Source organism: Mytilus galloprovincialis, chromosome 14 (assembly GCF_965363235.1).
Source record: "Mytilus galloprovincialis chromosome 14, xbMytGall1.hap1.1, whole genome shotgun sequence".
NCBI lineage: Eukaryota > Metazoa > Mollusca > Bivalvia > Mytilida > Mytilidae > Mytilus > Mytilus galloprovincialis.
In genome coordinates, this window is record NC_134851.1 from 54,416,959 (window position 1) to 54,434,091 (window position 17,133).

The window sequence follows — 17,133 nt, forward strand, 5'->3', positions numbered from 1 at the left end:
CCACTGTTCCTGTGAAATGGTGAGCTAAAAAGCAATGAAAATTATCAAACAAATAATAATGAATCTTGTTTTATGTAAAGAAATTAATGTCATTCAAGAGTTCTCGAAATCTTTTTATATCTGGTAGTCCTTGAAGAAAAACTGCTGCACCTCACTATTAGGGAGCTACCATTTGATTTTTATGGGGGGGGGCTAGGATGAAATTTGAAAAAAATAGGCAGGACAGGAGTTTTGAGTTAAAAAAAAAGGCAGGATGAGACAATTGCCAAAAAAAAAAAGTCAGGACGACAATTTAGGTAAAAAAAGTCAGGATAAACTAAAAAAAAAAAAAAGCAGGACCAAACAGAGTGAAAAATAAAAAGGCAGGACAGAGATTACAGCTAAAAAAAAATGCAGCACAAAATTTTTCATCCTAGCCCCCCCATAAAAATCAAATGGTAGCTCCCTTATTTCTATTACAAAATACCAAAATTGTGTCAGTCCTTTGCAAATTTTGGTGGTCAAATCCCTCAAACCACCATTTTTCAAGAAATCTGTCATTCACAAAATCAAAACATGGATTTTGTTTTCTTATCTGGCTATGTGGCTAATAAAACATAATGTAAGAGTAATTTTAATTGTTTATTTTTATTTTGACTTTTCTGTTTTGAATCTTATACTGATAATGAATGATTTTATATACAAGATGACGAAAAAAAGATGAAGATAGTCAATATAAAATGATGTTGCTATGGAAACAGATGTAGACAGTTCTTCACAGTGATGCCATGAGATCACATGACTTCTACATTTCTGGACCTTCACCACCAGGAATCAGCTGAAAGAAAAAAAATGAAGACAAAAATGTAGAGGAATGTTTAAACAGAGTATGTCTTAACTTAAGAGGATGTCAGACTGAGTGAGAGCAATCTGGATTCTTTGACATTTATTGGTGTCCTAGCATTTTTCAATATCACAAGAACCATAACTCCATCTTGTCATCAGCAACAATATAATTTTTTTTTAAAAGCTTTGGTTCACCAGTTTATGAGTTAAAGCATGGATATGACTAGCAACACAATTGTTCAATCCTTCAAGAACCAGAACTCCTGAACTGTCACAGTGAAAATTATCAATATTGAACTTGAACTCCATTTTGTCATCAGTAACAATATGTTAAAATTTGAAAAGCTTTGGTTTAATGGTTCATGAATAATTGCAGAGACATACATCCCCAAAGCAATAACCTATTGTTACTTCATAAATTTTGTTAAAAATACGGAAATTTGAATTTTTATACGCCTGTCAAATTTTGGACAGGAAGTATCATGGTATACAAATGTCAAGCGTCTATCTGTCTGTCTGTCCGGCATCCACATGTCGCACTGTAACTTGAGAACCACTTATCCAAATTTCATGAAACTTAAGATAGTTGTTTCAAATGATCTGTATACTTTTTGGTGAAAATAGGATTTAAACTTTTTGAGTTACAGGACTTTATGACTAAAACAGGGATAATTTTCTCACATGTGTCGCGCTGTATCTCAAAAATGATTTAAGATTATTGCTTAAAACTTTACACACTTCTTAGTTATATATTAATCCAAAGGTCTGTATACTTTTTGGTGATTCAAAATTTTATTTTAGAGTTATTGAGTTTTTTGTAAACAAGAGGCTCTCTACATTAATCGCTCACCTTGTTTTTTTGGCATTTATCTTTCTTTCAAGAGTTTAAGTGTCCAATTTCATTGTAGTTTGTTTTTTTTGGTTTAATGTATATCAATAAGTGTTAGAAAACATGATAAACAAATTGTGTAAAATTGTCCTTTAAGGGCAATAACTCTTTAAGGGGTCAATTGACAATTTTGGTCATATAAACTTGTTTGTAGATCCTACTTTGCTGAACATATTTGCTGTTTACAGCTTATCTTTATCATTAATAATATTCAAGATAATAAAAAAAATATGTAAAATTTCCTTAATATTACCAATTAAGTGGCAGCAACCCAACAATGGGTTATTAGATTCATCTGGAAACTTCAGGGCTGATAGAACTTTACCTTATAAACACTAACCCCATGTCAGATTAGCTCTAACTGCTTTGGTTTTTGAAATATAAGCTAAAAACTGCATTTTACCCCATTGTTCTATTCTTAGCCATGGTGGCCATGTTTTAGGCAGCAACCATTTGATTTTCTGGGGGGGGCTATGGTTTTTTTTTCTGGACAAATTTTTTTTTTCGCCTGTGGCGAAAAACAATCTATTTTTTTCGTGACAAGTCGAAAACAATTTTTTTCTTTCAATTTTAGCATTACATATAGTGGCATCTGAGGGTGAAACAAACAATTTTTTTTTCTCAGAATCAAAAACAAATTATTTTTTTCTCCAAAAACTGGAAACAAACTTTTTTTTCCAAAAAAAACCATAGCCCCCCCCCAGAAAATCAAATGGTTGCTGCCTTATGACGAATCAGAAAATAAAACACAAACTTTATTGTAGACACCCTAAGGATCATTCAGCTAAAGTTTGGTTGGAGTTGGTTCAGTGGTTTCAGAAAAGAAGATTTTTTAAAGTTAGAAAACATGATAAACAAATTGTGTAAAATTGTCCTTAAAAGGCAACCAGATGCTCAGCAGGGGGCAGCTTTATACGACCGCAGAGGTTGAACCGTGAACGGTTGGGGCAAGTATGGACACAACATTCAAGCTGGATTCAGCTCTAAATTTGGACTATGATTAAATAGTTGACACAGCATAGGTTTCTGACACAGAATGAATGTGGTCTAATTAACTTAATTTTTTTGTTTTGCCTTTGAGCAATTCACTATGCTGTTGAATATTAATCCTCTCAAAAAAATTGAAGAAATTTTCTTTTTATTTATGAAATCTGAAATGAGAAAAATTGACAACCCCCCCCCCCCCCAATTTTTTTTCACATCCCCCTTTCCCTTATTCCAAAACTGATCTCAATTCAAATTTCTAATGGCCCCTAGCAATAACTACTCATTTAAATACATCATAAAATATTAAAATGTAACAAAAGGTGCTTGCTATCACTGAATGGTAAAGATTGTTTTAATTTATCAGTTGGTAGTAAAAGTGAATATACATTGTATAAAACAATGATTTAAGTTGATTCAACTACTATTCTGGACAAAGAAAGATAACTCCAATCAATTGAAAATTTGTTGCTATTGCACAATATTGTGCAATTAGATATTTCTTGCTATTGTGCAATACTGTGCAATTGAAAATATTTGCTATTGCACAATACTGTGCAATTGAAGATTTCTTGCTATTGCACATATACTGTGCAATTGAAAATTTCTTGCTATTGCACAATACTGTGCAATTGAAGATTTCTTGCTATTGCTGAATACTGTGCAATTGAAAATTTCTTGCTATTGCACAATACTTAGTATAATAATTTTGGATCCTGATTTGAACTTGAAAACTGGGCCCATAATCAAAAATCTAAGTACATGTTTAAATTCAGCATATCAAAAAAGCCAAAGAATTCAATTTTTGTTAAAATCAAACTTAGTTTAATTTTGGACCCTTTGGACTTTAATGTAGACCAATTTGAAAACGGGACTAAAAATTAAGAATCTACATACACAGTTAGATTTGGCATATCAAAGAACCCCAATTATTCAATTTTTGATTATCAAACAAAGTTTAATTTTGGACCCCGATTTGGACCAACTTGAAAACTGGGCCAATAATCAAAAATCATAGATTTTTAGATTCAGCATATCAAAGAACCCCAAAGATTCAATTTTTGTTAAAATCAAACTAAGTTTAATTTTGGACCCTTTGGACCTTAATGTAGACCAATTTGAAAACGGGACCAAAAATTAAGAATCTACATACACAGTTAGATTCGGCATATCAAAGAACCCCAATTATTCAATTTTTGATGAAATCAAACAAAGTAAAATTTTGGACCCTTTGGGCCCCTTATTCCTAAACTGTTGGGACCAAAACTCCCAAAATCAAACCCAACCTTCCTTTAGTGGTCATAAACCTTGTGTTTAAATTTCATTGATTTCTATTTACTTATACTAAAGTTATTGTGCCAAAACCAAGAATAATGCTTACTTGGGCCCCTTTTTGGCCCCTAATTCCTAAACTGTTCAGACCTCAACTTTCAAAATCAATCCCAACCTTCCTTTTGTGGTCATAAATCTTGTGTTTAAATTTCATTGATTTCTATTTACTTATACTAAAGTTATTGTGCGAAAACCAAGAATAATGCTTATTTGGGCCCTTGTTTGGCCCCTAATTCCTAAACTGTTGGAACTAAAACTCCCAAAATCAATCCCAACCTTCCTTTTGTGGTCATAAACCTTGTGTCAAAATTTCGTAGATTTCTATTTACTTATACTAAAGTTATTGTGCGAAAACCAAGAATAATGCTTACTTGGGCCCCTTTTTGGCCCCTAATTCCTAAACTGTTCAGACCTCAACTCTCAAAATCAATCCCAACCTTCCTTTTGTGGTCATAAACCTTGTGTTTAAATTTCATTGATTTCTATTTACTTATACTAAAGTTATTGTGCGAAAACCAAGAATAATGCTAACTTGGGCCCCTTTTTGGCCCCTAATTCCTAAACAGTTCAGACCTCAACTCTCAAAATCAATCCCAACCTTCCTTTTGTGGTCATAAACCTTGTGTCAAAATTTCATAGATTTCTATTTACTTAAACTAAAGTTATAGTGCTAAAACCAAGAAAATGCTTATTTGGACCCTTTTTGGCCCCTAATTCCTAAAATGTTGGGACCAAAACTCCCAAAATCAATCCCAACCTTCCTTTTGTGGTCATAAACCTTGTGTTAAAATTTCATAGATTTCTATTCACTTTTACTAAAGTTAGAGTGCGAAAACTAAAAGAAGTCGGACGACGACGACGACGCCAACGTGATACCAATATACGACCAAAAAATTTTCAATTTTTGCGGTCGTATTAAAACCTTACACACATTTTACACTTATATGCAGCCAAGCTTAGCGAAAGGAAGTGCGACGTAATCAGTCAAACATACTTTATTAGATTAACTCGTAAAGGAACAATCGTTTTCATTGGCCAATTAAAACCTTCGCCCTCGCACCTGCGAAAATTCACACCTGCGAAAATAGAACACACATACTATAAGTTTAATGGACTGATCAGTATTCACGTACATTATTGTGTTCTTGATTACCCCATAGCAATTCAAAGTATTTATGATAATGGCATAAGACAAAGAGTGTATCATGCGCTCATGGCGCAGCTGTTTATTGAAATAATATTCTGTGAAAATACCTTTACATTGAAACATAATAGTATTGATGAAGTGGAGGTTATTGCAAATATTTTTTTAGATGTAAATGAGGAAAACAGACTGAGCAAAAATTTATAGTCAAAATATTTGCCCGCCTTCTTTAGATAATAAAAGCAGTTCATGGGCAGAATAATGAATGGCAGTCCATGTCAGAATGAAAATTTCTAAACTTTTCTCAGATCAAAATATTATATTAGCAGTTTGATCAATTCAAATAGAAATCTGTACAGGAGATTTCATGGAGTTGTGTATTATTTAATCAGTTTGGTTGTCAACAATACAACTGATCCCAATAGGACATATATGTTGCTTTACTTAGCTATCAGCTTTTTTTTTAGAATGTAATATTCCTGAGTGAAAAAAAAATGCCATAAAAGCCTCTTAAACTACTCAAGAAATGATGGATGTTTTTTTTAATTATCTACTGTTAGCTCAAAATGTGCTTCGAAAGAAAGTTATATGCATGACCTTAGGGTCAAGTTCAACTATGGTCTAGATATTCAGGTGTGAGGTTCATATTTTGCTTGATTTTGAAACGCATCAGCCTATGACCATTATACTATAATACATGTATCTGAAAAATTTTCAAACAACTTTGAACAAAGTTTGCAGATCACTTTTGTTAGCAATGTCAACATCTTATTTAAGGTTTCTGGTTTTTATTTTATTATAAACAAGTCCTGGTCACTGGCCATGGGCACAGTGAATTCAACAACTGCATGATATGTACATAAGTAAATTCATTTATGTTTTTTTTTAATATTTTTGGTAATGTACTATCATCATTATGTAATGTTGTATTTAAAAAAAAAAATTCAAGACTTTTCATGTATTTAAAGCCATCAACCTCATTGGAGTATAAATGTGCATTGTTTTTAATAAACTAATTATAAAGTTTTCATTGGAAAATAAGATGTTGATTATGCAAAGTAAAATGCTGAAAAGTAACAATTGAGGCAAAGAAAATCAATAAATTAACTTCTTCCCAAACAAACTAGTATGGGATATACGAGTACCCGGCCATGGCCACTCTGTGCTTTTTGTTAGATGTATTTCTATTTGTATCCATCTGATGCATACAGGGTATTACTATATATCTCCCAATTGATAGGATATTCCTGTGCTTGCATTTCCCATCATGATTTTCTTGATAGAGGGTTGTGGCTCACAAGGAAGCTATTAAACCAAGAGTTCCAAATGGTGAAGTGGAAATCATCCTTCGTAAATTTTCTTCTTAAATTTTACAGACGCCATCACGAGTTGGTTGACCGTTATGGAATAACTGTTTCACAAATGATATCCGATATGTTCTTTACGTCGTAACTACAATCCCCTTCCCTTTCATGAATGTGACTTACCGAATTAGACTATTTACCAGATTTGTAATCACATAAGCAACATGACGGGTGCCACATGTGGAGCAGGATCTACTTACCCTTCCAGAGCACCTGAGATCACCCCTAGTTTTTGGTGGGGTTTGTGTTGCTTATGCTTAAGTTTTCTATGTTGTGTATGTGTACTATTGTTTGTCTGTTTGTCTTTTTCGTTTTAGCCATGGCGTTGTCAGTTTATTTTCGATTTGTGAGTTTGACTGTCCCTTTGGTATCTTTCGTCCCTTTTAAGCCTTTTTTCAACAGATTTTTATAGTTCATTCTTATATTGTACTGTTACACCACATCCTGTCCCAGGTTTGGGGAGGGTGTGGAAGTTATGATCCCCCTTACATGAATAACCCCACCACATTCTGTATGAATGTGCCTGTCCCTAGTCAGAAGCCTGTAATTCATTGGTTGACGTTTGTTTGTGTGTTACATATCTGTTTTTCATTAATTTTTTTTTGCACATAAATTAGGCCGTTAGTTTTCTAATTTGAATTGTTTTACATTCCTCCTTTTCAGAGCCTTTTATAGCAGACTATGAGAATACAGTATGGGCTTTGCTCATGGTTGAAGGCTGCACAGTGACCTATATCTGTTAATATCTGCGTCATTTGGTCTCTTGTGGAGAGTTGTCTCATTGGCAATCAAACCACACCTTCTTTTCTTTTTTTTTTATTGAAGGTAAAATATCACAATGAAATAAAGTCATCAACTCACCACTTTCAATTTGAAATAAAACCTTCCCAAAAACATATTGACAAATCACCTGAAATTTTCATTAAATTGAAAATTTCAATAAACAGGATAAATTTCACTCATTATCATTGAGAATTTAAGATAGGCACAGATAATAATACTAACCATAGTAATATTGTTTCCATTCAGAAGAATTTGATCTAGCTTGGTTACACGTCGCCCTTCTGATGTGCTTTCACTGAAATATTTTTTGAAAAATTGTCATATATTTTGGTTACAGTCAAAAGTTAAATACTAGTGTGATGATTAATTGCACATATTCGTAAAATGTCAAGAAACAAAGTGTGTGTCAAGATAATATCTACAAATTATTTATTTATCAACAAATCAATGTAAAAAAGTGTACTATATAGGTAAACTTTTAAGCTTCTACAGAATAATATTTTGGCACTGAAAAAAACATTGCCTAAAGACAACTAAGTTGTATATTATTTTTTTGTTTTCTTTAGACCAATTGTAAAATTTATAACTTTTGGGCCTAAACAGAAAATTTATGACCTATTAATGTGTTAAATTATAAACACAAAAAAGGTTCATCTTATTGTTATGTCTGCTGGCCAAGAGCCTCAGGGCAACATGAGTTTCAGTGAAAAACTTTCATTGTAACAGTATACAAATTTATATAAGGAAATACAACTAAAAAAGTTTAAGTGTATATATTGGCACTAAATGCTTAATACCGATCTCCTGTAAAGGAGGTGAAAAATTGTGGTTGGCTACTAAATGTTTTTAACATTAATCTCCTATAAAGGAGGTGAAAAAAGTATATATATCTATAATTTTGATTCTCTGCAGCACTTATGTTTTGTTGTGTCGTGCAATTTTTTTTCTATCTGTGATAAAAGTTTTACATAATGTTTGTTAGCCCTGAATTAATTTGAAAATAAAAATAATGGTTGGTTGATTAGTTTTTTTTTGTTTTGCTTGATTTTTTAGTAGATGTACCTTGAGTGTACATGTGTATTGTAAGGTGATCATATGCAATGTTGTTACAATTCACTTCCAATATTAATGGGCTGATATAAATAACTTGTGTACACATAATGTAGAAAGCATTTTCATATCACTAATTTTTGACTCCATAGTTTATATTTTTTACATTAATGGGCTGATATAAATAACTTGTGTACAAATAATGTAGAAAGCATACTATTTTCATATCACTAATTTTTGACTCCATAGTTTATATTTTTTTGTCTGGTCACCTACTCAGAGGTACATGTAGGATATCCTGGTACTGGCTCAAGTAAGAGGAACTAAGCAGTAAAATGTAGCATTTTTAGAAAAAGTAAATTGTTCTATTTTTTGGACACAACAAAATAATAGGAAAACAGTGAACTTTCCCACTGAATTGCATTGATCATATGTTTGATTATACTTGTTTTGTTGGTCTTGGGCATTAAACCAAGTACCAGGATGTCTTACCAGAAAAAATAACCATTACTTTCAAATAATTATAGAACCCTGTGTCAAAAGTCTGTTCAGTATTGCATACTTAAGGACGACATCAAAAGATCAATGACAATGTAGGATAAAAAACTTTAACGATTTTTACATATATCCCTATTTAGTAAATCAATTTTTCCCAAATTAAGTTAAGAGGGGGGGGTGGGGGGTCAGTGAAAAAACTATGTGAATTTAGTTTTTTATCCTACATTGAACTTTTGATGTCGTCCCTTAATAAACTAAATATTTCCAGGGTTTAATAACTTTAATTGCATAAAAATACTCACAATTCCGTCACATCTTCTAATACCATATCTATCATTCTGTTAAGGATTATTCTTCTTTCACGTTTGGGGAGAGTGATGTTTGTATATATAGAAGTACATATCAAATGTATATAACAAATGCACATGCCAGACATGACAGACAACTATCCAACTTTTGAAAATATTCATGTAAAATTGAAATCATTTTGGAAACATAGATGACACAGGGACCTATTGAAAACTATATACTTGGCTTCTTTGTAGCAAGAGGTCACAGGCACTTGGATTCTAAGCAGATTAAAAATGTAATCGAAGTTTTTGAATTTTCCCCCCATATTTCCTGTCTATTTGTTAAAGTCACATGAAACCTTAAATTAAAAAAAAATTGATGCATATTTTTTATTTATAACAAAATGGATAGTTTCATTATTAAACTAATGTACATATACCTTTTTTCTGAAGTAAATTCTTTAATTTGTCCACAATTAGAAGAAGTTTACTTTCTTGTAATTGCTTGCTACCAGGAAGCAATTCGTGGACATATTTTCTGTATGTAAGAGACCTTTGCGTGACCCTTCTGGTACCGTAAATATCCAGTTTTTAAATTGCAGACGGACTAAGAACAGACCAAGTATCTCACAGACCATATTTTTAGTGAAATGTTAAATATTTGATTCCATGGTTTTGCCAAATCTGTTTTCAAGCGTAAACAAATATTTTTAGATGAATTTGTGGATCAACTGTAGCTATGAAATCCACCAAATAATTGATCCACAGAACATGTATGATTAGCTTATCAGCTAGGTCAGTAATGATAAGATGACATTCAGCTTTTTTTTCAGACACTTTGGTAAAAGACATCCAGTAGACTATGATCTCTAGGTAGTTGTTCTTTAAATTGGTCAAAAGGATACTGACATAATCATCAAAACCAAGTAAAGTTCCAACTATTTCTTTATCGTTCTTCATCACAATGTGGATTCGAGATCCTATACATTTATCTACCAGTTCTAAAAAGAGAAATTAAATAGTTGAAAACTAGTGTCAGAGATATTGGTCGTAATAATTCCAATTTCTTCTTTAAAACTTTATTACTTCAATGTAATATTGGATGCAAAGAATAAGTGAAATAGGTGAAATGGAGATTTTTATATAACATCTTTTCATAAGTTATGCTCATGTGATGACTATGATACATGTAGATAAAAAGACTTATTGATGTTATCATGTTCATGTATATATCATATCCATCTATATTTATTTATTTTAATAATTCATTGCACATTTTATTATACACTGTTAAGTTTACAAGTACAGTTTTGCAAACATACAAAGAGAACAGAAAAATTTAAATTGTTTATCATTATTTAAATGTTCCCCGTCTCGTCTTGAGATCAAGAGCAACTATAAACACTGTATACACATCAGAATGATCCAAAGATCATGGTTTTCAATGCACACAGCTACTAAAAAGGTTAGTATACACATTACACATTTGGTCCACATACTTATACAGTTATATGGTCCAGAACATAACCATATATAATAACACCCGGTACGAAAAGTCTTGGTAACAAATTAATGTACCAGGTACAAAACGTCTTGGTGACAAATTAATTTAATGTAGTTACGAATTGACTAGCAGAGCTTGTATCAATTGTAATGGTACTGGAATTTTTTATACTGGAAAGACTACACAACACCACCACCACACTAAAGATCTTCTCTGACAGTCAAAGTGCAGTAGGACTCCTCACACTAAATTGGGCACCCAAATCCTATATTGATGTGATTCCAGACATAAGAGAACACATCCAGGACCTAAGAACTAAAGGGATGGAAATTTGCATCCTATGGACACCAGGACACACAAATATTCAAGAGAACGATGAAGTGGACTTATTTGCAAAGCAAGCAGCAGAAGAAGCAACACAACTCACGCCAAAAAACAACATACTTAGTACAAAATTACCCTTCAAGACATAAAACAAGGTGCACACAAGAGTGTCATGCTGAAGTGGCAAAGACGATGGGTATTAAGCAACACAGGAAGACACCTTTTTGAGATAACACCAAACGTTAAAAACATCTTCTTCTTCTTCAATCTTTGACTATCCAACCCAAAAATTCTTCAGCATCTTTATACAACTTAGAACTGGCTATACAACCTTTAACTACATGTACATTTTACTATAAACAACGCACAGGGCAAAACACCACATACATATGCAGCTGTGGAACTAAGGAAACACAACAACACTACAAATATACCTCACAGAGTGCCCCAACTACGAGAGTTATAGAGAAGAAATGTACCATCAAATTACAAAGGAAATTGGAATCCGCAAAATCAACACAGACACCCTGCTAGGAAGACTAGATAAGAATATAAGGGAGCTACCATTTGATTTTTATGGGGGGGCTAGGATGAAAAATTTTGTCATGCCTTTTTTTTTAGCTGTAATCTCTGTCCTGCCTTTTTATTTTTCACTCTGTTCGGTCCTGCCTTTTTTTTTTTAGTTTATCCTGACTTTTTTTTACCTAAATTGTCGTCCTGTCTTTTTTTTTTTTGCAAGTGTCTCATCCTGCCTTTTTTTTTTTACTCAAAACTCCTGTCCTGCCTATTTTTTCAAATTTCATCCTAGCCCCCCCATAAAAATCAAATGGTAGCTCCCTAAACGGAAGTTAGAAATCATTTTGCCCTTTATTTCAAAAACAGGACGTTTCGACTTACCCGAACATCCGCAACCTCAGTCGTAACAGCAAAAAACAAAATTAAAGTACATGGAGGAAGATACACATAGGGCGTATTATGCACCAATGAGAAGAGTTGTGCCATATATAAGGCCATAAGATTGAGAACTATCATTCAATGAGATCTACAGTTAAAAGTATCTATAAAAGCACGAAAAGTATGCAGCCTCCAACCAATTGAGTCAAAGAAGGTGTTCCCTTAAAAAAAGCAGGAACAGTACTTGTACAGACTTCGACCTCTTTCACATGAAAAATTATATACCGGTCTTTTAAAAAATTTATATGGTCATAGATATGGTTTGAAACTGTTGTACATTTGTGGTTTGAAATGACAAGCTTCCAAAATTGTAGCCTTAATTGAAAGCCAGTAAAAAATACACTATCTATTATCGGACACTTAGCACAAATAATTTACCAAGTGGAAGTAGCTGAGATGGATTTGAGAAAGTTGTCATCGTGGGTTTCTCACATGTGGATTTGTTGACAAAGTAGAAAAGGCCAAAGACATAACGAATGAAAAGGCCGATTCGACACTAAAAATAAATTTATTCTCGGGGTTTTTGATACTAGGAATAAGGAATGAGTCATGGTGGTAAAGTCGAACACGCCTACTATGACAAATTCCACCGGAAGCTACGGAAATATCCGATGCCTACCGAAATAATAATTTTGATGGCCGAAAAAGATGAAGATGCTACACAATGATGCTGATTATTGTAAAGAGCAATTAGAGCGTCTTATGGCCGAAAAGACATGAACAACCAAGAGCACAGAAAAGATGTGACTAATGAGAGAGAAGTGGAATGCTATTATCGCCCAGGTACAGAAAAACAAAGAAAACTTTACTGTTTTTATATGAAGTTTATCTCGTCATGGTCCATTGCATGCTCCAAAATAAATGCCAAACAGCAAGATAACTGATTTTTTTCTCATGTTTTAAGCTATGAACACACTAGTTTTGGAAGTTATGTATCAAATTGTCTTCATGTTAAGTTTTATTATAAATTAATCAACAGTAATTTTGATTTTGACATAAACTTTTTGTCCAGAACAAAATAATTTATGAATGTTTGGAAAACATGCATATATATGAAACTCTGGAAATTGGTATCTAAACATTTGAGTTTTATTAAACTGTATGGTGTGTAGTGTGGATTATGGCCTGGCAATATGTCTGTTCTGTGAACACTCCCAAATCACACTTACCTATAATCAAGAGATATAATGAAGATATCCCACATACCACTGGCTTTGAACTAATCACAAAGAGAACAGTACACCTTATCTCTATTTGTGACCCATGACTGGACATCTGAAAGGTTTCTGTAAATATTTGAAGTCACAATAGAAAAATATCTGACGCCACAATGGATAAGTGATTGTTGTACAAACACAAATGATGTCAATAAACGTACAGTAATTACACTTTTCGTATTTACATGTAGCTGAATTTTTTCTTTAGTCTGCTTCACTGACGGCAGACAGCAATCACTTTTTAAATGTGAGGTCTTGAATTGTAATGTCAAAGTTTACGGCAACCTGTGTGATTTTACATAGTGGCGGACAAATTTGCATACAAGTGTGAATGTGTCTATATTGTCATAGCGGCACAGATTCTCAGGTCAAGCTGCACAAATTTCCAAATGGTTTTAAGGTCTACATTGTATGCTGTATGGTCATTCCCTGTATTTGAACAATGTCGTTGGGTAATGTGATGCCTATAATACCTTCAGATGTTGTGTGTGATGTTAGATAGAATCACTTGAGTGTTTTATTTTCAGGGTTTAAGATACGGTCATGATTAAATTATCTAGAACTATATTTTGTACCTACATGTAAAGTACAGTAAAAATTCTAAGAGAAGGCAAAACACAGGCTACATTTGTGTATCAATGATATCATGTGTATTCAGATGTTATATGTAAACCTGACCACCCTCAGCAAGCAACTGAAGATGGAGTTATATCAATAAGAGGGTAGTTATAGCTATTTTACTATGATTTCAATTCAATATTTGTTCATGCCTTGAAACCCAAAGGTATTTATAAATGTATTCACTGTGTTTAATGCAAGATGCTGAGCCAAAAATATCTATACTTTTTTTTTCATTATGTACATGTTGTTTCATACTGTTTCTAACAGAAAATATAAATCTTACCTAGTGCTCGAAATATGACTGCCACTTGTTTTTTTATCATGTTTATTGAATTATAGAAAATGATGCTTCAGTGTTCAAGTGGTATACTAGTAAGTAGTTCCCTTTCAGTATCAATAGCTTGATAGGGGTTACTGCTTACAAGAGTTCCAAATGGTGAAATCATACCTTTGTAAATTTTACGGAAGCTATCACAAGTTGGTTGACCATTATATGGAATAACCATTTCACAGATGATATTGGATATGTTCCTTATGTCAAAACTACAATACCCTTCCCTTTTCACGAATGTGACCTACCAAATTAGACTATTTATGGGATTTGTAATAACATAAGGCCAAATAAAAATATATGGGTAGTTCCAGTTACATACTTTTGAAAAATAAGGTCGGTAGGTCAGCAAATTTTATTTATTTTTTTCTAAATTTTATTTAGGATTGTCAAAATCCAGAAAAAAATCTTGTGTTTACCGAAATTGTTTCCAGTATTACACACGTTAATACCAGAAGTTAGCCATTTTAAAAGTGTTTGGTTGCAAAATAAAGACAGTCATTTACGTTTTTCATTAATTTTGTTGCATTTTGACAACAAATTGTTATGAATTCTTGCATTTTGCCAATAACAGATACTTCTTATGGAAATTCAAATGTCAGAAATCTACGAATTTTATATTATTATTTTTATTCACAATCCCCAAACTAGATCGTTTGAAATTCATTTTTCAGAAATGAAAAAAAAAGTTCTAGGGTCGGTCTGGTTACTGGAACCACACATATATTTTTATTTGGCCTAAGCAACACAACGGCTTACCCTTCTGGAGCACCTGATATCACCCCCAGTTTATGGTGGGGTTTGTGTATGGCATTCTTTAGTTTTCCATGTTATGTCTTGTGTACTATTATTTGCCTGTTTGTCCTTTTATTATAGCCATGGCGTTGTCAGTTTATTTGCAAACTATGAGTTTGACTGTCCCTCTGGTATCTTTTGTCCCTCTTTTTCAATGTTGAAGTTGTGAGATTAAATTCTACTCAAGCCATTTGAACATTTTGAATGAAATCTTTTCCTATCTAAGGTTGTGGTTCTTTCCAGGTTACTGCAACTATTTTGACCAAATGTTAACTACAAATGTAGTGCCATTTATTATACAGCCATGTGGGCTGATCGAATGCTACATGTACACAACATGTAGATGTGATGTTTTACACCAAAAATCATTCAATCTTTTATTTGAACATTAATATACAATTAAGGTTTTAATATATATAAAATAAGGAGTTGTGGTTTGAATGCCAATGAAATAACTATCCACCAGAGTTAAGATGAGGTTGATGTTAGCAATTATAGGCAACAGTAGACCTACAAGAATAATAAAAAACCACATACAGTAGGGTCAGACATGGGTTTCATTATCTATCATGTTGACTGGTACTTTCCATGTTTCTAGGTGGAACTTTTCAATTTATTCCATGAATATCTTATATTAAAATTCCTACATTTAGGCGGTACTTGTCAATAGCATAGGAGGGTAAAAGTACCGGGTACCGCCTCCTAATGAATGGCCTGGGACTCAGATATAAAAGGTCTTGACATGAAATTTATAGTCAGCTTTGCATGGTCATACATGTACAGTGCTCTTCAGGAACTTTGAATATTTGAGACCAGCAAACAAATATGTGGTTGTCTTTATTTCAAATGAAGTTCAAGAACTATATATACAATTATCATTTCTGTAATTTTTCTAACTTTCTTTTTTAAACTTCACAAATGATGATTTAGTAATATTCACCATGGCTAGATCTTACTTATGTAGGGACATTGACAACTTGGGAGTAATTTTGTTGTTTTTTAGTTTCAAGTTTTTAGATATTGACCAGTTGGTTGATGATTGCTCAATGACCAGTAGCAAGTACATGTACATGTATTTATTAAAAGCATATTCATTATTCAAGGTGAATAACAAGTAGTCTAGTTCATGTCTGTCTTAGATGTAAGAAGATGTTGTATTCATGAGTGCCAATGAGACACCCCTCCATCCAAGTCACAATTTGTTGAAAAAAGTAAACCATTTGTTCTGGGTTGTTTTTCCAAAATTTTATTTTAGAGAAGGCCTTTATTTTTCTCGTTTGAGTTGTTTCCCATTTTCCCTGTAGGGCCTATTCTAGCCTACTATATGATATGGCTTTTTCTGATTGTTGAAGGCTACACTCAGGCCTATTTTTACATGTATGACTTTTAATCTGCCTACTCAACTTGAGCACCTGAGAAAGGCTGAGATAACCCTTAAGCTTGGTTCTTATTTCGGTAAGTCAGTCTTAGGTTTTCTTTTCATTTTAGTGTACTGTTGTACATGTATTTCTTTCATCTTTATTTTGTTTTTTGTATGGTAATGTCATTTTGATATCAACTTAATTATGAGTTTGAAGATCTATTTAGTATCTTTCACCTCCCTACATCATTGTACATGTATGTATTCTAATGACTTTTATAAACACTAATTTTGATCTGGGGTACTGTGGATATCAATTTTCGTGGATTGCTCAAAACTTGCATTTTCATGGATATTTGATTTCTTGTTTTGCCAATCTCTGTTTACAAAGGCCAATAGAAATATGCTATTCGTTGAACATGTAAAATTTGTGGTTCACCTGTATCTACGAAACCCACGAAAATTGTTATTCAATAAATAATAATCATGATAATGAATCCACAGTATTTAGTGTGTATTTTAAAACCAATATTAGTCTTTATAAGTATTTTATTGAAAATAGATTTCTTTTTATTGATAGACTTGACTAATGTACTAAGGGTTCTTATTAAGGCAAGTCCATGGGTCCTGGACTCATCAAAATCTGTCTGGACTCACCATTTTCAAAACTGGTGAGTCCACAGATGCATCGTAATTGAATATTGTGTATAAACTGAACACAGTTAAACACAAATATCATCATTTTATACCAAAAGTTTAAAAGTAATCTGAATTTAATGTCATTGCATTGCTCTGTTAGGAAATGGAGACTAAAATATTACATTATATTGCAATAAAATATTTTGTTCTTGCTGTTGGACTCATCATG

The 17,133-nt window shown here is 32.7% G+C and overlaps 2 protein-coding genes across 4 annotated transcripts in view; one reads left to right on the forward strand and one right to left on the reverse strand.

Annotated features, from left to right (window-relative positions):
- Positions 1 to 607: 607 nt before the first annotated feature.
- LOC143058433 (U6 snRNA-associated Sm-like protein LSm5) lies at positions 608 to 12,428 on the reverse strand. The gene is made up of 5 exons (XM_076231919.1): positions 12,320 to 12,428; positions 10,065 to 10,160; positions 9,172 to 9,199; positions 7,544 to 7,616; positions 608 to 817 (listed from the first exon to the last, which is right to left on the reverse strand). The coding sequence occupies exons 1-5, from the start codon at positions 12,357 to 12,359 to the stop codon at positions 785 to 787; spliced, it is 270 nt and encodes an 89-aa protein (XP_076088034.1). The 5' UTR covers positions 12,360 to 12,428; the 3' UTR covers positions 608 to 784.
- A 126-nt stretch (positions 12,429 to 12,554) lies between these two features.
- Positions 12,555 to 17,133, forward strand: part of LOC143059516 (triple functional domain protein-like) — a 243,653-nt gene continuing 239,074 nt past the window's right edge. The window contains exon 1 of one of the 3 annotated variants that reach the window (XM_076233031.1): positions 12,555 to 12,724. In XM_076233031.1, coding sequence (XP_076089146.1) covers positions 12,658 to 12,724 — 67 coding nt within the window. In that variant the 5' untranslated portion in view covers positions 12,555 to 12,657. The remainder of the gene's footprint in view (positions 12,725 to 17,133) is intronic. The other 2 variants (XM_076233027.1, XM_076233030.1) reach the window with 2 other exon arrangements.

Excerpts from the sequence above, each read along its gene's own strand:
- LOC143058433 (XM_076231919.1), bottom strand. The coding sequence starts at position 12,359 with ATGACAACTTTCTCAAATCCATCTCAGCTACTTCCACTTG. Across the intron at positions 10,161-12,319 it reads ATCTCAGCTACTTCCACTTG|AACTGGTAGATAAATGTATA; the intron begins GTAAATTATTTG and ends TTCTCTTTTTAG. Across the intron at positions 818-7,543 it reads ATGGAAACAATATTACTATG|CTGATTCCTGGTGGTGAAGG; the intron begins GTTAGTATTATT and ends TTTTTCTTTCAG.